The sequence below is a fragment of the Marmota marmota genome, unplaced genomic scaffold (genome assembly GCF_001458135.2).
Source record: "Marmota marmota marmota unplaced genomic scaffold, marMar, whole genome shotgun sequence".
In the NCBI taxonomy this organism is placed as follows: Eukaryota; Metazoa; Chordata; class Mammalia; order Rodentia; family Sciuridae; genus Marmota; species Marmota marmota.
The window spans coordinates 11,819,326-11,841,785 of record NW_026000205.1 but is presented as its reverse complement, the minus strand read 5'-3'; the positions used below and the strand labels follow the sequence as shown (position 1 = coordinate 11,841,785).

General features: G+C 44.1%; 1 protein-coding gene across 7 annotated transcripts in view; it reads left to right on the top strand.

Moving 5' to 3' along the window:
* The first annotated feature begins 19,117 nt into the window (after nucleotides 1-19,117).
* Nucleotides 19,118-22,460, top strand: part of Gramd1a (GRAM domain containing 1A) — a 23,451-nt gene continuing 20,108 nt past the window's right edge. For all 7 annotated transcript variants that reach the window (XM_015497133.2, XM_048791036.1, XM_048791033.1 and 4 more), the window contains exon 1: nucleotides 19,118-19,392. In XM_015497133.2, coding sequence (XP_015352619.1) covers nucleotides 19,133-19,392 — 260 coding nt within the window. In that variant the 5' untranslated portion in view covers nucleotides 19,118-19,132. The remainder of the gene's footprint in view (nucleotides 19,393-22,460) is intronic.

Below are 22,460 nucleotides of genomic sequence, written 5' to 3'. Positions count from 1 at the left end.
TGGCAGAGCACTTGCCTAGCATGTGTGAGGCTTTGGGTTCAATCCTCAGCACCACCTATAAATAAATAAAATAAAGGTATTGTGTCCATCTACAATTAAAAATTTTAAAAAAAGAAAAGATTCATTTCAAATTTTTTGAATGTGTCTTTATCGTGCAATTCCCGTTGCATCTCTAGTGCTGGACCCAAATGCTTGGGGAATGAATGAACAGTGATTCTAGTAAAGGGATTTGTGAAGTTAAATCTGAGGGAGGAAGCAGATGCAGAAATTTTATCTGCAGCAAGTCTGCAGGTGCTGTGGTGGACCACGGTTCTGACCCCTGAACCAAGAGCTGGAAATATGTCATGTGGAAAAAATAGTGTCAACACCATGTGGTGGTTGCTTTTATCTCCTCCAATAAAGGACAGCTCTTCTGCATCCTATTTCCTTTTCCTGACCCTCTCTAGGATATATTTCCTGCTCAAAGGAAATGCTGTAATGTTCCTGTAGCAGTCAGTGAGACTTTGCAAACTGATTCAATAAGGGCTTTTCTGGCTCCTGGTTTTCTTCTGTCAGATGCCCCTCCTCCTTTTGAGGTCCCCAAACAACTCTCCTCCCCTGACATTTGCGGTGTAGAAAGGATGTGATTATACACCCCACCTTCCACCACTGGTTTCTGCCTTGTCAGGATGCTCTTGGGCTCCGCACCTGCCCGCCACCAACCACCTACCCTTGTCCTTTCCCATTGACCTCTCCATCATCCCCCACTTTCCTTGAGAACCGGCTCTGGGGCTTGCAGTGCGTGTCCAGGGTGGAGCTGTGGCCAAGGGTATGGCTCCTGTTCAGCCCTGTCTGGCATCCTTGGTGTGGTAGACTTTCTGAACAGACCATGGGCCCGTATTCAGGGCCTGTGAGCAGCCAGCGAGGACAGGGGAAAGAGGCTACCACGGGTAGACGTTGACGATTGGTGATAAGAAGGCTGAAGAAAGAGTCATGGGCTCTGGCTCGCCTGCTTCAGAAGCTGCACCCACTGTAAAGGTTTTATGTCTCTGTTTTCAGATCACAAGAGAAGAAGTTTCCATGAGAGTGTAGACAACGAGTGTTCTGACTGGATCGAATTGAGACAATTTGAGGTTGAGTCCCAAGATAATGAAGGGGTCCAAAGAGCCCCAATTTTTACCTTTATGTGGCCCCCAGGGTATTTAAAATCTCCTGATTCTTCAAAATCCAAGTCCTTTTCCTCGTATTGTCTTGGATCTCATCTGAATGAGGTAGCAAATATTTACTAAGAATTTTTAGACACAGAATTTCCCTGTGCCACTAGGGAAATGTGGGAGGCTGTGGGTATAAATATTTGTTAAAAGAATACACTCAAAATGCGTACATTTTATAGTATATAAATTATACCCCAATAAGTTGTATTGAAAGATTGGCAGCAATATCGATACTGTCAAAGATGGATAATGTACACAGGAACAGGTCATAATACTTTTCTCTCTACTTTTGGGAGTGTTTGAAAATTTCTCTAATGAAATGTTAAGAAGAATTTACTCTTGCTAGTACATTTAGTTTGGGAAAGCCATGGGTCATACTTGAATTTTTTAATTTAAGAATCACACTTGAATTTTTCTATTTACCAAGCAATGCACTGAACACCAAGTCTGTGCCCAACATTTTGCCAGGCACACAGAGAGTGTAACCAGGTGGCACCCTGTTCCTGTCCTGGTGGTGTGCATAGGCCAGTGGAAAAGACAGCATTTAACACATAATGGCCCAGATAAATGGATGATTTTCCTGATCAATATAAAGAAGAGGGATGTCACAAGACATTGGAGAAGGACCAGCTTGACCTGGGTAGTCGGAAAGATTCCTAGAGGAGGAGTTAGCACAACTGGATGCTGAAAGATGAATAGTGTGTTCATAGACAAATATTTGAGCGTATTAATTCAGTAGAGTTTCATGACATTGTACCATCATCAGAGGAAACGGGGACAGTAAAGCCCCATGTCCCTGGATGCCCCCTTTCTCAAAAACCTAGCCTAGTTGAGTGACTAAAGAGAACAAGCCCGGGCTGGAATGTCCAGATACATATTATCTTGAAGGACACTGGCTTTGTCTTGTGCACATGGGAATGAGAGCAAATTAGTGTGATCTGTAGAAGGCTACTTTCTTGCATTTACACCGGGACAGTTGCTTCTTGGGATGCTAGTCATAGGGCAAACTGAACAAGCTAATGCTAATGCTTTTGCTGCTTTACATCCAAAACTGTGTCAGTGCTGACTGCTGTGGAACTGAGAGCACTGTAAAAGGATAGGGGTCTCTCGTCCAGCCTGCTGCCCTGGACAGGAGGAGGAGGCTCTGGTTGGCAAACACAGTGAGGGATGGAGGTGCTGTCTGTCTGGCCTGTCACCACCAAACGCTTCTTGGAGCGGCCACTGATCTCTTGTAAACTTTCCCCAATAAATCATATGTCTCCCATGCTGTCTTCAGGCACTCTCTCTGGCCTTTTAGCAACTGGGCTGTGGGCATGATAGGCATGGATGCTATGTGACTAATACCAACTATGTTTTCCTGGGAACTCTTATCAGGAGATTCCAAATGGTGCTGAGCATTTATTATGACTCAAGATGATTAGTCCTCTGACACAAAACCTTATTTCTTTGAAAACTAAGGAGAGAGATATCTTGGAGAGAATTATTGCTGAGGTGTGTGCAGTGGATGTCACCTGTAAACTAGATGTTAAAACATAGCGAAGGGCTGCAGTTGTGGCTCAGAGATAGAGCGCCCGCCTAGCTTGTGAGAGGCACTGGGTTTGATCCTCAGCACCACATACAAATAAAATAAAGGTATTGTGTCCACCTATAACTAAAAAATAAATATTAAAAAACAGTGGATATTCATGAGGTGTATTCAAAGGTTATGCGTGAAGCAGAAATGTTGCAGCCATTCAAAAAAAAAAAAAGTACTTTGGGAGTGGGAAAGAAGGTGGTGAGCCTGAAACGGGACTTTGAAAAGTGGGTGGGTTCTGCACAGGAACAAAGGGTACTCTAGGCAGGCTGGATCACACAGGTTTGGAAGAGGAACTGCAGTGTTGTGGGGGGGAGACTGGGAGTTTTCTCCCACACTGAGGACCAGGGGGAGAGATGGCTGGGTATTCAAATAGGTTGGGGTTGGTGCGGGGCCTTTGAAAGCCAAGACAAGGTCACCGGAGTTCACTGCCAATTGCATGTCCCTGTCACTGACCCAACGTTGGGGGTGTGAATGAGTAGGACCTGGGAGCCTTTCAGTACCAAGAAGCATCTTCTTTCAAACTTGCTACGGATCAGGTCTGGCTGGGAAACTGCAGTCTGGCTGGAGGTGAATGTGGTCAGAACCTGAGCATCAAGTGAAACAGCGCTCACAGCTCAGCAAAGCAAGCGCAGCCGGGTTGAAGGACCGTTTTGCTTTCTGGAGGGATCTTCAAGCTCCGCCTGCTTGTGCCGCAGAAGGAAAGCTCACAGAGTCCTGCAAACAGGTTCAAACAATCTGCCTTCACCCAGAAGCCGCTCCTAAGGACCCGGACTTGGTGCACAGAATCCACAGTGACAGACAGGGGCAAAAAATAATGATGACGTCATCCACATGAATTGTCATCGTTCCCATCTTTTCAAAATAAGGGCTGCCAGGCACCTGCAAGACAGAGGGAGCTAAACTGTATTTGTTTTTTAATATTTATCTTTTAGTTGTAGTTGGACACAATACCTTTATTTTATTGATTTATTTATTTTTGTGGTGCTGAGGATCGAACCCAGGGCCTCTCACATACCAGGAGAACTCTCTATCACTGAGCCACAACCCCAGCCTCCTGAACTTGTATTTTTTTTTTAGTGAGGAACCCACTCTAGAGATGACTCATCCACTCTGGAGATAATGGCATTAATCCATCTCTTAATACTGTTGCAATGGCGATTAGATTTCTCATGGGTTTTGAAGGGCGTAATTCCTCTCCCACACACATATTTCCTTCCTCTCATCCATCCTTCCAAAAGGATGAACAGCATCCTTTGTTATTCCATGACTTTTATTAAATCCATATTCAGTGATATTCTTGTGCTTAGGGAAATGGCAGAGTAGAGTGATGCAGGGTGCTATCCTTAGATTTTTAGTGGTAGATGGACACAATACCTTTATTTTATTTATTTTTATGTGATGTTGAGGATTGAACCCAGTAGATCCTCAGAGCTGGGCAAGGGCTCGACCACTGAACTACAGTACTAGTCCCCTTGTATTTCTTTATGACGCCACCTTTTTGTCTTTCTTTACAACTGGAGTTAAAATGTACCCCTCCCCCACTCCTATGATACTAGAACTGAACCTCCCGTATCTCTGCTCTTCTGTTCCAAATCTGTTCCAAAGCTGCTCTCTGAGCCCTCTGGGACTTCCCTCTGCCACCTTGTTAGGTTGGCCTTTGTTTTATGTTTACTATCTTATTTCGCTGGAAACATCTTCTAGAAGCTTCTTGAGAAACAGTGCTTGGAGGCAATTTTTTTTGAGACATTGTTTGCCTGAAAATGTCTCATCTTGTTTCCATTTGATTGATAGATGCATAAGCTAAATAACATTTTCTCCCCAGAGCTTCCAGTAGCCTTCCAACCACAGTCCTTTAACTGTGATCTATTTTTCCCTCTCTGGAAACTTATACAGTGACTGTTCTGAAATATTATTGTCCTATTTTAACAATTGTGCAGAACACTCTGTAGGTCTCTTCCAATTCTGTTCAGCTGTAGTGAGTTTCCCAGCAGTATTTCTTTAATACGTTCCTCATAACTGTATTTTCTGTTTTCTATTTTTTTTGTCATTTCTGGGTTTAGCCTCTAATTTTCTTATTGTTTTTTTCTTACTATCCATTTTTTGTTTTATTATTTTTAGGGAGTTTTCCTTTTTAACACTTGTAGTTCATACACCTCTAAGGAAGCCCTCTTCGATTCCTAGTTTGCTAAGAGATTATAGTCATGAATCCATACTGAATTTTCTAGAATGCTTTTTTTTTTTGCATCTTTTAATCTATTAATGTGTTGGATTACTTTTATTGATTTTTCTATATTAAACCATCCTTACAAACCCACTGCGAATTTCAGTCTGCTAATATGTTGTTCGGTGTTTGCATCTATGTTTTTGAGTAGAATTCTCTTTTTAACAATGAAAATTGACAAATTTGTCAGATTTTGATATCGAAGTAATACTAGTCTCATAAAATGAGTTAGAAAATCGTGGGCTGAGGATGTGGCTCAGTGGCAGAGTGCTTACCTGGCACGTGTGAAGCACTGGGTTCAATCCTCACCACCACATACCAATAAATAAATAAAATAAAAAAGAAAAAGAAAATCTTTCCTCACTTTTCTTTCTGGAAACAATGTATTTTAGACTGGAATTGCTATTTTATTTAATGTTTGGTGAAATGTCCTGTTAAAAATTTTTTTGGCCTGTGTTTTTATGTGTTTGGTTTGATAGGGTGGTTGAGTGGAGAGGGAAGAATTTTAACCAGTAACTCATTTTATTTAATTTCCTTGTTACATAACTATTGCTATTTTATGTTTTTTCTTGAACCCATTTTGGTAAATTCCTAGGAATTGGTTCATTGCCCCTAAGTTTTCAAATATATTCACAAAAAGTCAATCATACAGCCTGTAATCCCAGCAGCTCAGGAGGCTGAGGCAGGAGGATCATGAGTTCAAAGCCAACTTCAGCAAAAGCGAGGTGCTAAGCAACTCAGTGAGACCTATCTCTAAATAAAGTACAGAATAGGGCTGGGGATGGGGCTCAGTGGTCGAGTGCCCCTGAGTTCAATTCCTGGTACCCACTCCCCCGCAAAAGTTGATCATACTCTAGTTGTCATTTTAATATCTGTGAATAAGTATCTTTGTCCCTTTTATTCATTTTTAATCTGGTTTAATTATGCCTTTTCTTTCTATCAATCTTTCCAAAGTTTTGTCAGTTTTGCAATGAACAGTTTTGTAATAAAAAGAATATATTCTTGGGGCTGGGGTTGTGGCTCAGTGGTAGAGCGCTTGCTTAGCATATGAGAGGCTCTGAGTTCAATCCTCAGCACCACATGAAAATAAATACTATAAAATTTTTTTAAAAAAGGAATATATTCTTTCCTTGTTGGGTGAAATTTGTTGATTATCTTAGAATCATTATCTCTTCCTAGTGAACTGAACTCTTATGTTGTTAGGTAAAGGCTTTCTTTACCTTTAAAAATGGGTTTTTTTTTTGCTTCAGCATTTTTTTATTTGTTATTCTAGCTGTACAGTCTTTGTTGTTGGTGTTTTTTTGCTGAGAAATCTTCTTCCTTCTTCTTACTTTCAACCTTCCTTTGTTCTCAGGTGTCGGTCATTTGTCTTGTCAACAGCACAGCCTAGTTTTTTTTTTTTTTTCCTGCTTCTGGTTTGGCGTGTGTGTCTTTTAACTGAATTGCTACTCCATTTACTCATATTCTAATTGCTGATATGTTTATTATATTTCAGCCACAATGTTTTATGCACTTTCTCTTTATTTCATTTCCCTCCAGATTTCTTATTTCACCTTTTGTGACTTCTTTTTGATGGAGGGTTTTTCTTGTCCATCTTTATCCCTCTAGGAGTTTAGAAGTTACGCATTCTCTATTATTTCAGATGCATGTTTTGGGCTGGGGATGTGGCTCAAGCGGTAGCGCGCTCGCCTGGCATGCATTCGGCCCGGGTTCGATCCTCAGCACCACATACAAACAAGGATGTTGTGTCCGCCGAAAACTAAAAAATAAATATTAAAAAATTCTCTCTCTCTTTAAAAAAAAATAGATGCATGTTTTGCTTATCAAAGTTTTTCATCAGGGCTGGGGTTGTGACTCAGTGGTAGAGCACTTGCCTTGCACATGTGAGGCCCTGGGTTCCACATTTCCCAAGGGAAGAAAGCTATCACAACCAATAGAAAAGGCCTTATTGAAAGCCTTCCAGTACCAAAAACCAAAGAGGAGATTCTCTCGTTCCTGGGTCTGGCAGGCTACTTTAGGGCATGGGTACCAAATTGCTCATTACTTGCCAGACCATTGTATGATCTAGCAAAGGGGAACAAGCATGAGCCCTTGTTACTTTCAGCAGCACTACATTTCAGAATCCTCCAGAAGGCCCTCTTACAAGCACCGGCTCTACACCAGCCAGGTGTTAATAGGCCTTTTACTCTCTATGTCCATGAAAATAAAGGGCAAGGCTTGGGGGTGCTGGGACAAATGTATGGGCCCACCTTTGCTCCGGTGGCATACCTCTCAAAACAGTTAGATCCAACTGTCCAGGGATGGGCTCCTTGTCTCCGTGCCCTAGCGGCCTCCTATGTTTTATTAAAAGAATCACAAAAACTTACCTTTGGAGCTCAAATCACTGTCACCTCTCCTCATCACCTCAACGACTTGCTAACGTACAAAGGACTGCAAACCCTCCCTCCCTGTCGAATTTTCTCTCTCTTGATCTCTTTCCTCTACGACTCCTCCGTGTCCTTCCAAACCTGTGCCCCTCTCAACCTGGCAACTCTGTTACCCATTCAGGGTCAAGGTCAAACACAGTCCCCAATACATAAATGCAGGGAAATTCTAGAAAACTTCCTCCCATGCCCAACCAATATCACTGAGGGACCTCTAGACCAACCTGATTACACCTGTTCATTGATGGCAGCTCCTTTATGCATGAGGGGATCAGGAAAGCTGGATATGCCACAGTGTCCCTATCACGAGTAATGGAAGCCAACCCCCTGCCTGCAAATACCACCTACCTCAGCACCACATAAAAATAAATAAACAAAATAAAGATATTGTGTCCACGTATAACCAAGAAAACAAATTTTAAAAGTTTCTCATCAGTCCTTTGGTCTCTACGAACAACAGAACTTTTAACTTACCATTATCATGGATTTTAGGTCTATCCTGCTTTTTTTTTTTTTTTTTTAACCTGAAATGTGTTTTTGTGCCATCACGGTCCTGTTAGATCTGCACCCACATTTGTCACTTTTATTGCTCATTATTCAATTCTGTGTCTCATATTTCCCCCTCGGATATGGCTTTTCTTTCTGTTGAACTCAATTCTTTAAAACCTCCTTTAATAAGAAAATAGATTTAGCAAAAAATTTTCAGTTTTGATTCCTGAAAGTGTGTTTATTTCCATTTGCATCTTTGAAGGACCAACACGGATGCAGTTCTAGATTGACAGTGGTTTTCTCTCAGTAGAGTGAATGGAAGTATCATCCTCGTTCCCACTTTTGCTACTGAGAAATCCACAATAAGTCTAATTTCTGTTTCATTGGTGATTTGTCTTTTATTTCCAGCTACTTTCAAGATTATATCATTGTTTTTGGTGTTCTGTGGTTTTAGGTGTGTTTTTTTTTTATTATTATTATTTCTATTTATTTTCTACTTTAATGATTCTATTTTCATTCATTGCACTTATTTACTTTTTTTAAAAAAAAATCTAATTGGGCTTCCTACCCAACATACTTTTTTTTCTTTTTTTTTTTTTTTGTTGGTACTGGGGTTTGAACCCAGGATTGCTTTACCACCGAGCCACATCCCCAGCCCTTTTTATTTTCTAAGACAAGGCCATGCTATTGCTGAGGGCCTCACTAAGTCGCCAACAATGGCCTCTAACTCACGATCCTCCCACCTCAGACTCCCAAGTTGCCGGAATTACAGGGGTGCACCATGGCACCTGGACCAACAGCACTTTTCAATAAAGTCCTCTTCATCTACAATTTTTTAAAGTTTTTCTTTTATTTATTTATTTAGTTTTTCAGTTCCTGTGTGTATCCTTCCTTCTCCATCTTTCTAGTGAGAAATTCCAAACAAGAAAAGCTGAAGGAACTATTCATTGAACACCATCTACGTTCTGCCACTGACATTTTTCTACACTTACTGTGTCTTATTTTTTATGCATCTAAAGTCAGTTGCAAACTGACTTTAGTGGGCCACCACGCCTATAATTCCAGCAGCTTGGGAGGCTGAGGCAGGAGAATCATGAGTTCAAAGCCAGCCTCAGCAACTTAGCGAGGCCCTAAGAAACTCAGCAAGACCCTGTCTCTAAATAAAATATAAAAAAAGGGCTGGGAGTGTGGCTCAGGTTAAGGCCCTCTGGGTTCAATCCCTGGAGCTAAAGAAAATAAAATGAAAAAATAAAGTCATTTGCAGACAACAAAACCCACCTAAACCCACCATTACGCATTCCTCTTTCAGTTACCTCTGGCTCATGAAGGAGGGGAGCTCTTCCTGTGCCAACTAACTGGGAAGCTTTGTCCAGGGCAGGGGATAGTTTTAGTTTCTGTCCAGCAGGGAGCCTCCCTGGTTCCAGTAAAGTTCCCAATTCCGAGGAATATGTGTCTGTGAGTCCTTTAACCTTCCGTTGCCCCAACTGGCCACAAGCAGCAGCAGGAAAGCCACTCACCCCCACCTCCTCCCTGACAGCCAGGCTGCTTCCTGTCCAGACAAGAGTGTGATGACTCTTCCTCCTGTGCAGCCTCCCTGGCCCCGGGCCTTGATGGTAGCCGGTTCCAGAAGGTTCCAGGCTGCCAGGTTGTATATCCCTCTCTTCTTATTCCAAACAAGTGGCTGCTGGTTTGACCATCAGGATGAGCTCTTTGAACTTTGCAGGCTTAGTCTGAGATCATCACCACGGACAGTTTTTCTTCCCTTCTTCTTGGACCCTTGAATTTCATTGCCTTGGTAGCCCTTCCTCCAAGGCCATATGTATGTATTATTAGGCTGCAAGTGGAGAATGCATAGCATGTAGGCTTTTGAGTGCTCCCCTATGGACCGGTGTGATTCCTCAAAAAAAGCATATGGCAGTGCTTTTATTTGCCAAAATAATAATAATAATTAACATAAAACTCTTAATATCCTGGGGATGGAGGAATGGGAAGTCAGGAGGAAACTTTTGGGAATAATGGATATGTTGGTTAGCTCAACTATGGTGATGTTTTCATGGGTATCCGCATCTGTCAAAGCCACATATCAAATCGTATGATTTAAATATGTGCAGTTTATCATACATCAACCGTACTTCAGTAAAGTTGCTAAAATAGTTTTAACATTGTTATTAAATTGTTAATTATTTTAAACTCTTTATTGAGGTAGAACATACATACAATAAGATGCACAAGTCTTAAACATACAGTGTAATTAGATTTTCATATGGATGCCAGTAATACTTAGATTAAAATTCTTTGAGAATTTTTGCAACACCTCAGAAACTTCCCTGTGTCCTCGAAGTCCTTACCTACCAAGGGTGAGCACTAGGCTGACCTGGAACACCACAGATCAATTTTTCCCATTTTCAAACTTCATATTAATTCTGAGGTTTGTGTCAACAATTTTCTTATTTTTTTAAAGAGAGAGAGAGAGAGAGGACCAGCAGGAGGGAGTTTTTTTTTAATATCTAATTTTTTTACTTTTCAGTGGATACAACATCTTCATTTTATTTTATGTGGTGCTGAGGATCGAACCCAGCGCCCCGCGCATGCCAGGTGAGCATATTAGTGCTTGAGCCAAATCCCCAGCCCAATTTGCTCATTTTTACAGCCATTTTACATTCCATTTTCTGAATATATCACAATTTATCTAGTCATCCTATTACTAATAGACATCATCAAATTTTGAGCTATTATGAGGAAAACTTCTAATGTCATTCTCATTCATGTCTTTTAGTGACTATTTACAGTCTTTTCACCTGGGTGCTGTAAGAGATTGAATTGTGGTCTCAAAAGAAATTTCAACATCCTAGTCCTCTGAAACTATGACTCTGAGCTTATTTGGGAAAAGAATCTTTGTAGATGTAATTAAGGACCTTATTTTGGATTTTCCCAATGGACCCAACTCCAGTGACAAGTGGCCTTCTAAGAGACACAGGGAGGAGGAGAGGTCATATGGAAGACCTGCCGGCAACAGAAACTGGAAGAGACCTATGACAGCAACACAGCTCTGCTGACATCTTGACTTTAGATTCCCAGCCTCCATAATTCTGAGATAGTAAAATTCTGTTGTTTTAAGCCACCAAGTTTGTGGTAATTAGTTATGGCAGACCTAGAGAACAAATACAGATGTCATTTAAAATTTACTAACATCCATTTATATTTGTTTTTAACGTGTACTGGACTCAAACTGAAAAACACATTTTTAATTAGGTGCTATTTTTCCCCATTTTGTAGTTAAAGAAATGGAGGCACAAGTCTACATAGCCTCCGTGGTGAAGGTACATTTCTTTCAGGTAACCAGGAGCCTAATTGTTATCCTCAGTATCCTCTCCAGTGTGAATCTATAATTTTATTTTGCCACATAAATACTCAATTATGGTCAAACTTGAGATTAGTACACATTAATTTTAATTTCAATTGAAATGAGATTTCTGGCTTTGCTTTGGATATAGTTCTGGATGCCTGGAAGTCCAAGAGCGTCTGATAAGGGCCTTCTTGTTTACCTCATTACATGGTGAAACGTGTCACATAATGAAACAGCAAGTGTGCTCTCAAACTGAAGTTTTAAAAATATTCCCAATGCCAGACAAACTTTTTCTTCTATTTCTGGAAACAATCTGATGTTTTGCTCAATATGCAAAAGTGTTGAGAGTAGCCCTGTCTTAGTCCCTTGTGTGTTACTAACACAGAATACCCGAGACTGGGTAATTTATAATGAACAGAAATTTATCTGGCTCATGGGTCTCAGATCTGGGAAGTCCAAGATCTAGGGGTTCCCGGTGGCAAGGGCCTTCTTGAAACCTTAACCCATGGAAGAAGTTGGAAACTTCTTAAATTTCTAACACATTCAAACTACAGCAGGCCTCAGTGCATTTGTTAACATAGCTGCAAACCTTGTCAGTCACATGTGGGACTCTGAGAGCCATATTCTTACCTAGAGGGGTCTACTCCTTGGGCAGCCTGTGCTTCTTCTGCTAGTATGGCTAGTTCTCCATCCCTGTCTTTTTTCAGGTCTGCAAGGACAAGTCCAGCTGTTTCCTATTAAAATATGCTATACGAGAATTTTAAAAGATTTTTCTTTTCACAAAGCAGAACCAAAATATGCAGAATTCCAATACACAGAGCAGAAAATCAACCAACCAACCAACCAACCAACAACAACCACAACCCCCCCCCCCCAAATTATACCTAATGAAACCTGCCCTGTTTGGAGGGCTTTTCTGACAACCTGATTGTGGAACAAAATGGAATCATTTCAGTTCCCTGTTCTTTGTTCCCTTTCCAAATACACATGCATCACCTTCTCATTTTCAGGGTTTTCCCTGGGGCTGGAGTTGTAGTTCAGTGATAAAGTGCTTGCCCAGCATGTGCGAGGCACTGGGTATGATTCTCAGCACAGCATATGAATCAATAAAAGAAAGGTCCATCGACAACTAAAAAAATATATTTTTTTAAAAAAAGAGTTTTCCTAATAAGCAGTATGGAAAAGCACCCAGAGCTAAACAAAGCCAACATAGAGAGCTGACCAGTATTCTAGGATTCCTGTATTTTTCCTAGTTTTATTTCCCCAGCACCTGGTTCCCAGCATCTTGTATAACGTGGTTGTTGAAATCATGAACCATGGATGCTTAGTCAAACACCCTCTCGGGAACATATAATAGTAGCTTCCACGGTGATTTGGTACTTAGTGTGTACTCAAAGCCCATGCCAAGCATTTTACTTATATTATCTCATTACAGCCTCTCAAAACCCCTTGAGGTGGGTAATAAACTCCATGCTTTATAGATGAGGGTTGTAAGCTCACTGACTGCAGGGACCAGATCTGTAGATCTGTGGCTCAGTTCCCCTTTTCTAGAAGAGCAGCTGACAATGTGTTTGTCACTGGGAGAGGAGAAAGTCTAAAAAAAAAAAAAAAAATTGCAATTGATCAAAAGACCCTCCAACCCTCACTGCTGAAATGGACCCTCTACTGTGTTGGAGGTTCCTGAACAGAGTCCAGATGGGCTGACAGGTGGGATGGAAATCCCATTCATTATAAATCCCTCCAAAACAAAAATTTTACATTTGGTTTTGACAACTCCTTGTGGAAATACACCCCAGTGGTCAGAAAAAAATAACTTTATTTAGGTTTGAGAAGCAGAGTGAGTCATGTTATTTTGAACTATATCTGGGTCTTCTCCAGACTTTTCAAGATAGCAATAAAATATATATACAATGAGACCCAAAATTGAAAAGTAGGTGCTGGGAAGAAAGATGGGGAACAAGAAGAAATGCATTAAGTCCAATCTTTAGTATTCTGGTTCAAAAAAAATAAATAAATAAAAGGAAAAAAAAAATCTTCACTCCTGCCCTGGTGCTAGTTCCTTGGGCAACTCAGTGTACACCAAACTTCCTCTGCAGATAGCCCCAAGTTCAAGGACAGGAAATGGCCTTGAACCTGGAATCCTTGCTGTGAGAGTAGCATCTTTTCTATTCAAGATGACAGAGGACAAAGCAAATGTTGATGAGAAGCAAAAACCCAGTATCACTCAGAGGTCACTCCAGAGGGTGGCTGGGAGGGAACTGTCCCACAGGAACACGTCGTTTTGTAGAACTGGAGCTCAGTGTAGCCAGAAGGGTCAGAAGGTGAACCAAAAAATTGAGGAGAGGACATCAGAGGAGCTGGGACTTTCCAGGGTGGAGGGCGTGGGACAGGGTTTGGTCCACATCAGACACACTGGGGGAAGAAACCCGAAGTAGACAGAGAACGTGGGCGGGATTTGATGGGACTGCGGGTTCTGGGGTACTGAGTGGGTACATTCATGGAACAAACCAGAAGTCACAGTTCATTGGAAACAAACTGACACAGACGACAAGACAGCAAATCCTTGGGGGACATTTAAGATCCAAACTAGAGCACCCCCCATTCCATTATCTCTGCCTTTCTCACCCCCTTCAGGGAAGTCACAGGGTCATAAGACTGCCCAACAGAGTCCCACCTGGGGTGGGGGTGAATGGTCCAGATTTTGTGCTATTTCTATAGATTTTTCCACATGAAGTTGATGCATAGACAAGGTCTGTGATGGTTGAACCACTTTCACTTCTTTGTGGGTGCCCAACAGAGTGTGGGTCTGAATATTTCTGACAAACAATAAGCGTTGAGTAATGTTTTCACTCCCCAGATACATCAAGATTTGCTGTACCATCTCACCACAGATCCAAAGCAAGAGGCCTATAGATCATCCACTGGAACCTCCAAAACCGTGAAGCAAAATAAACCTTTTTGCTTCCTCCACTGAATCTCTCAGGTATTTGTTACAGTAATGGGAGGCTGACTAACATAGAAAGGGATGTTTTTCAACTCACAGAGCATTTAGGGTGGGGAAGCATGAGGACATTCTTAGGTAACCCTGCTCTGTTTGAGATTTCATTTCCACATATAAGTGCTTTCCCATGTTTCCAAGATCACTGGGTTCACATGAGTTTTCTTCTTTCTGTAGTCTCAACTCTGAACTTTACTCAAAAATCTGCCTGCTGATGCAGAAGGTCAGGAAAGGTAAAGAGAACACTGATTGGAAGCTCAGTTTCCCCCGATAATTCAAACCCTAAGAAAGAATCTTGAGTCAACCTTGATGATACCTGAAGGTACTAATCTTGGGCAAGGACAGAAGAGGGAAAAGATGTGCCAGGTGAAGCGAGGACAAATTGGACAGCTAGACACTTGGGGCTAGGTGATCTCCACCTACCTGCTGCAGGTTCCCAGGGTCAGCTTGAGCTCTGCTGCATGTTGCTTGACACCTCCATCAGAGGTCCCATGGGCATCTCTAGATAGAACTCTTGGCTGTTTATTTTGCAAAACATTCCAATTCTCTGCTGCCCTTTCAGTTGCTAAACCACAGGTTTGGGGGATTTAGCTGGGTCCCACTCCTAAGTATGGACTGACAGGCAAGGGTCACGCACATTTGAGGAAACTTAACCAAAATACATGGACAGCGACCCCATGTGGGCACTTTGGAAAACTCAGTACATTCAGGACAGGTTGAGCATCCCTTATCCAAATTGCTTGGGACCAGGAAAGTCTTGGATTTGGAATTTTGAAAAATTTTGGGTGGCGGGGGACGACTTTTAGGGAAACAGTTATCTAGCAGGGTGTACAGTGACTTCACTTGGGTGTCCTTGACCTAGGAGGACATCAGGAGGTGGCTTTGGGCCAGCTGGTGCAATCAGGCTGGGAAGGACCCTCCCCTGGGAACACCAGCTCACCACAGGCCACAAGAGGTCTCCAGGGCTGCACGGGGAGGTCATAGGGTGCACCAAGTGTCCCTCCATCCCCTGGTGGCATGGAGGTAGTGGATGCAGTTCTCCAAGGGCACCGAGGCTCCAGATCTCTACTGCAGGCCCTGTGGGGCCCTTCATGGGCACCCAGCCATTCACAGAAGGCTGGTACAGGGCTGCCTTGTCCAGTGGGCACAGAGGGACTAGGCCCATGGGCAAGCTGCCAGCATCAGAGCGCCACATGTGTTGGAGACACCCAAGTCATCCTGAGGATCCATGCTAAAGTCCCCACCTAGGCCACAGAGGGTATTCATGTGGCTCTCACAGTCACCCTAGGGCCTGGGGTTCATGGATGGCCATCGAGAGGCCAGAGGCTACCTGGACCCCCCAGGACGTGGAGAAAGCCCTGAGTGTTCTCTGAACACAAAATTCTACACACAAAACTTATTTATTTATTTATTTGTTTATTTATTTATTTTTAATTTTTTTAGTTGTTGACAGACCTTTATTTTATTTATTTTTATGTGGTGCTGAGAATCGAACCCAGTGCCTCACACATGCCAGGCAAGTAAGCTATCACTGAGCCCCAGCCCCAGCCAACAAAACTTATTTATGGTTTCATATATACCTTCTCCACATAGACTGAAGGTAATTTTATATATTTTTAAAATAATTTGGGGCAAAAACAAAGTTTTGTTGTACATTGGACCATTAGATATGTGGCCTCTTGTTAGTACTCAAGAATTTTCAGATTTTGGAATATTTTGGATTTCAGATTTTCAGATTAGGGATGTTCAACTTATATTGTAAAGATATCAATTTCTGGTTATAGCCTAATAGTCAAATTCTCATTATTGGATTTTTTTTCCTTTTGAAACTTGATAAACTGACTCTGGAGTAAGAAGATAAGACTTACTGATATCAATACTTACTACAGGGCTAAAGTAGTTCAGATAGTTTATAGTTCAGGGCTGGATAGGAAACCAACCTGAGTACTCACAGACGGACTCCTACAGAGGAAGCAGGGCTGGCCGGGCAATCGGTGGGACTCTGGCTCACCCAGGAGCATTCGTGCCAGCTCCATTTTCATAGCTGAAAACCAGACACAAGCCAGTGTCCATGGGCAGGAAAAAAATGGATTAATTGTGATGCATTCTCACAATGGAATACTGGACTGCAGTAAAAATAGATGAAGTAGAGTTAACCTGTAACCACACAAGATGCATCTTAGAAATACACTAGACTCTTCCCATCTGCGGTTTTGCTTTCCAGGGTTTCAGTTACCTCCAGTCCAAAAATATTAAAAGGAAAATACCAGAAATAAACATTTCACAAATTTTAAGTCGTGTACCAGTAGCATGATGAAATCTCACAGTCTTTCTCTGTCCTACCCAGGATGTAAATTATGGCTTTGTCCAGTGTATCCATGTTGTATATGTTACCTGTCCATTAGTCACTTAGTAGTCATAATTGTTATCAGAGCCACTGTTGAAAAATTGGTACTTGTGTATAGGATTATGAATATGGATTCAGAGGTTCCAGGTATCCACTGGGGGTCTTTTAATGTATCCCCAGAGGATAAGGGGCACTACTGTAATGTTGCATGAGAAAATCCAGTCCTAGAAGAAGACACATGACCTATGTACATATAGGAATACATGACCATTATAACTCCACATCATATACAACCACAGAAATGGGTAGTTATACTCCATGTATGTATGATTTGTCAAAATACATTCTACTGCATTGACTAAAAAGAACAAATAAAAAAATTTAAAAAGATGACATGTGATAATGTTTCATTTGATTTAATAATTTATTTTTGGTACTGGAAATTGAACGTAGGGGTGTTTAATCCCTGAGATCCATCCCCTGCACTTTTTATTTTGTATTTTGAGACAGGTTATCACTAAGTTGCTCAGAGCCTCACTAAGCTGCCAAGGCTGGCCTTGAACTTATGATCCTCCTGCCTCAGCCTCCCTAGTCACTGGGATTACAGGGTGTACCATTGTGCCTTGCAGATATGGTTTCATTTTATAAAACTCAAAAATAAGCAAAACTTATAAAAATACATTATTTAGAAATACATACTAATGTGATTAAAATTATTAGAAATAGTGGAATGATCTGGGCGCGGTGGAGCATGCCTGTAATCCCAGCGGCTTGGGAGGCTGAGGTGGGAGGATTGCAAGTTCAAAGTCAGCCTCAGCAATTTAATGAGACCCTAAGCAACTTAGGTTAAAAAAAAAAATTAGAATGCTAACTTTCAGATGAAGGGTAATAAAGACTTCTGGAAGAAAAGCAAAGTGGTATGGGAAGTGGCCTAAGGCAGTCACGGGTTCAAACTAAGAACAGGGTTTGGGGCTCATTTTATTGTTATATATAAAAACTCACATCCATGATGCAGATACCCCTTTGTATGTGTCAATTATTATGTAATAAAAATGGAAAAGGAGGAGAAAAGTATCCAACTTAAGCCATGTGGAATGCCAGTGTTATGGGGCAGGTCGAGGAGAAGGAACTGTACTGAAGTGAGATGGGGGTCTCAGAGATGTAGGAGGGGACCCAGAAATCCTGGCCCACAGAGGCTGAGAGCTTCCCAGAGGGGAGAGGGATGCCCTGGGTTCAAGGCTCCTAAAAGCAAAGCAGGAAGATGAGGGCTGGCAGATGTGTTTGATTTGGCCACCAGGGTGGTCCCTGGACCTGGAGGCGCAGTTCTGGGGAGCGGAGGGCAGAAGCTGTTGGCTACAGCGTGGCGGGCTGCAGGCCAACGCAGGGGCAGACCACTAAGGGCCTAGGATGAGGATGACCCTTTCTTGAAGGGACAGTCAAGAAGGGAAAGATGAGGTGGCCTTCCTCAGTTCCTCTGTAGTACAAGCACCCCACCCCCACGCCACTCTCCCCTTTCTCTCAGGAATAGCTGGCCAGAGGGTAACGCGACTCCACCCGGACATGCCATTCCAGCCTGAAGGTCATGACTCTCTGGCCAACCAGGACTCGGAGATAAAAGGAAGGGCCAGGTCTCCTTCCCTTATCCTAGAGGCCTGAAACCTGTGAGAGAAGAAGGAGGAGCCCACAAGGTAGGGTAATGGGGGTTCTAGGGTTCCTGGTAAGGTCCAGGCCTGGCCTCTAAAGGTCAACGTCTTCCCCAAACCCAGAGGAATCCTCACGGGGTTCCACGGGCCCTCCTTCCCGGCTCCCTGGGAGGTTAGATCCCAGGAAGCCTTCGCTGTGTTCGGCCATGAGGACAGGCAGGCTCCTGTCTAGCCTCCCCAGACCCAAGTGGCCTCCAACATCGTACTGCAGTGGCAGGAACTGGCCAGGCTTCCTCCCTGGCTCTGGAGGCTGAAGCAGCCACCTTCCCCTTATTTGTCTTGGGAGGGGCAAGTGCTGGGCAAACAGGGAAGGGAAATCCTGGATTCTGCCCCTCTCTCCCACTAATCAGCCGTTACACAGGCCTGAGGCCACTAGGGCCCACTCAGGCCTGGTTCCTTCTTGGCCCTGTATATGGAAAGGACGTGGGGTTTGGCCTGGAGTGTACAGAGCGCCCAGGGCCTGGTTTTAGTGAATACTTAGAAACACTCCCAGCCCAGGGACGTGGACACATATTTGCTGAGCACTGGCTTCATGGGTGGCCTGGGCTGGGTGCTCTGCATGACCAAGCTCTCTGACACTGTCCACTCATCCGAGGATGTTGAACTAGGACCTTTAGTGTCCCGAAGAAGGAACTGAGGCTCAGGGTTATGAGGGAAGAGTGTTGGAAGATGTGAGAATCCCACCCAGATCTCTGTGACATCCCCGCCCCCCAGAACTCACTTCTCTGAGTGGCCCAGGAGGGGACGGTGCTAGGGGCTTGTTGGACAGGGCCTCCTCCCTTCACCTATCTTTTTTTCCTACCCTACAGGCCACATTGCTGTCCACAAGCCTCCTCATGGCTGAGCTCCTACCCCTGCTGTCCTGGGTGCCCCCAGGTTCCCAGGGCAGTGCCCAGGACTCTCCTGTTCCTCCAGCTGAGCATCGGGCACAAAATGAGAGATCCCAGGGCCTGGCCCCTGAGTCATGGAGGTTCCTGGAGGTGCCCACCATTCACATAACACCATCTAGTGACGGGGAGTCACCCCCCTCCACCCCAACCACCCCACGCTTGCAGCGACCGAGGACCCCAGACCTGGAAAGTCTGTCTCAGGATAGGTAAGACCTGGGCAGTGGAACGGATAGTGGGTTGGTTTTTTTCCTCTCTCTCTCTACTCATGTTCAAGGGTGGGATCCTTGTGGGCTGTCGTTGCCTAGGTGGAGGTGGGGGGACTACAGGTTAGTGAGGGTGGCCCCATGGGGACCTGGCTGGAAATGATGAAACAGTCATAGTAGAGTGTGCATTGGCACAACTGAACAGTGCCTAGCAAGACTAGAGTGGAACCCACCCTGCCCCCCGCCATTTGACACACTCAGTGTTTTTCAAACTATGGGTGAGGACCCACGTAAGGGTCACGAAACTAATGTGGTCAATTGTGATCCCACTTTGTTCCCACACCAAAATAATATAGAATTGAAAGTAACACCTCATATGGGGCTTAGCAAGCGTCAGTGTGGTTTCCTGCAACTTCTGTGACATGACATATATTCCTAAGTGTGTGCCGGAGGCAAATGCGAGAGGTATTTCCTGCTGTAGCTCACAGGCCAAAAAAAAAAAAAAAGGTTTAAACAAAACTTCTGCAAAGAAATCCTACCTCTAGTCCAGGGAGACAGGAACTGGGAGGTTCAAGGGCACAAGGGGAAAAAAAGGAAAGAACTATGATGACCTGAATAGAAATACTCAACGTGGTTTCTTCCAACAATGGACACTCCATAGAGCTGAAGTTTATGAAGTAGAGCTGTGTGCATCAGTGTGCAGAAACCTCAGAAATACTGGGGATGAGAAAAAGCAAGTTGCAAAACAGTACTTTAGGAGCCCGATTGTGTATCTTTTTCAAAGACACCGAATGATAGGCGATGTTGTTAGTGGATGCATCCTGATGCGGGAAAAGGATAGGAAATCACATGGGAAGGACCAACACTGGCTTTGAGGAAGGTGGCACCTTGGGGTGCCCAGGCAGAGCAGGTGGGGATGCGGAGCTGGGCCTTTGGCTGTAACTTTAATAGATAATTTCGTCTTCTCCTTCTTTTGTAAGGATCTCAAACAAAATGGTCAAACGTCCACACCTATTGGATATGGGTGATGGAGACCTAGATGGCCATGATAATTTTTTCCTGTTGGAAATAAACCCTACTTAAAAGTGTGAAAGCATTTCAAAAGAAGAAACAGGCAAGGAGAAATGTATAAAGAGGGCAATGGGACACGGGAAAGGGTGGAAGAAGGACCTGCCGGACATCAAAGGAGGAGAGGCAGGGGCTGGGATGTGGCTCAAGCGGTAGCACGCTCGCCTGGCATGCGTGCGGCCCGGGTTCAATCCTCAGTACCACATACAAACAAAGATGTTGTGTCCGCCGAAAACTAAAAAAATAAATAAATATTTAAAAAAAAAAAAAAAGGAGGAGAGGCAGCCATGGGAGAATGGGGAAGAGCTTTCCTAGGCAGAAGGGGTAGCAGGAGGAGGTTGAGAGGCAGGAGGCCTAGGGTAGGAAGGTGCCTGGAGAGAGAGAGAGAGAGAGAGAGAGAGAGAGAGAGNCTGCCCTGGGAACCTGGGGGCACCCAGGACAGCAGGGGTAGGAGCTCAGCCATGAGGAGGCTTGTGGACAGCAATGTGGCCTGTAGGGTAGGAAGGTGCCTGGAGAGAGAGAGAGAGAGAGAGAGAGAGAGAGAGAGAGAAGGGAGTCACGGTGGCTGGGGGAATGAGCCAAAGGGAGACCTAGGAGGAGGCAGCCACAGGTGAGAGAGGCCAAGCACAAGGGCCGTAGGGGCCAACCTGAGCTCTTCTTGGCTTTTACCTGGGATGAGGTGTATATTAGGGGTGGGGTTGGGGTTGGGGTGTCCCTGAGCCAGGACTGGACTGGAACGGGAGACCAGGGATGGATGAGGCTGGTGTGATAGTCTGGGTAGGAGTAGGGGAGAGGATTTTAGATTCTGGATAAGGTTTGTAGGTGGAGCTGACAAGGTTTGTGATATTTAGGGTGTGGGTGTCGGTTAAAGAGAGGGGTGAAGGAAGACTCAGAGGTTTGGGGCTGGCCATCAACAAATATAGGAAACACGGTTGTTTGTGTTTTGTTTGGATGGGGTTGGAGGTAGGGAAAGGTTAAGGGCTGGGAAGGGATGGGAATGGATGTTTTGTTGTTGTTTTTTAACATTTTACAATTTTAAAATTTTGTTCTAATTAGTTATACTTGACAGTAGAATGTGTTTTAACACATCATACATAAATGGAGTATGAATTCTCATTCATCTGGTGGTGCATGATGTAGAGTTAACAGGTTGTGTAATCATATATGCACTTAGGTGATAATGTCCCATTCATTCTACTATCAGAGAATGGAGTTTTTTCAGAAGAGGTAGGGATAGCCCACCCTAAAGAGGAGTGGGGAACAAGTCCCTCTGCTGGGGGCCTGAGCCTAGGAGCAGGGAGCTGGGGTTCATGTTATGTGTTTTTGGTCAAGGAATTCGGGACACCAAAAGACAGCACCTTGCAGAGATGGGTGCAGGCTATGGCTTCTAAGCAAGGGCCTGACCCACGTCTCACGCAGTTGGGTGGCTTGCAAATCACTTCCCAAAGGTCAGTATCTTCCCCAAACCCAGAGGCCGGGCTTCCCATCTCTAAAAGCACTGTCTGTTGGGGAAAGCCCTTACCACAGAGTTAGTGGGATACCCAGGCCCGGGGTAACTTGCTCAGGGCCACAGCACTAACAAGAGACAGAGGGGACAAGCTTCTGACTCAGACTGGAGGACTAGGACTGCGAAGTCCCCAGAGACCGAGGTCCTGGAGACTGGGAGGGGGAAGGGAGCCCCACCCCTTCCCGCGCTCTTCGTTCCCCCCAAAACCACCTACACACCTCGGCTTCCCAGCACTTCTGTGCCACCTTCGCCCCACCCCTCCTGTTCCTCCCTGGGGTATGGGTGTCGGTTAAAGAGAGGGGTGAAGGAGGACCTTTTTCTGGGTGCCAGGGGACAGGGCGCCCAGTGTGTCCCAGGCAGTTACCATCCGGTGTTCGGTTTTAGCAGAGCCTCTGTGTCCCCTTCTCTCGCTGTGTCCCTGTCCTCCTCCCCATTTCCGACCCCCTGGGTGAGCGGGACTCCCCCAGCTTCTCGGTCCTCTCCTAGGCCGCAGCGG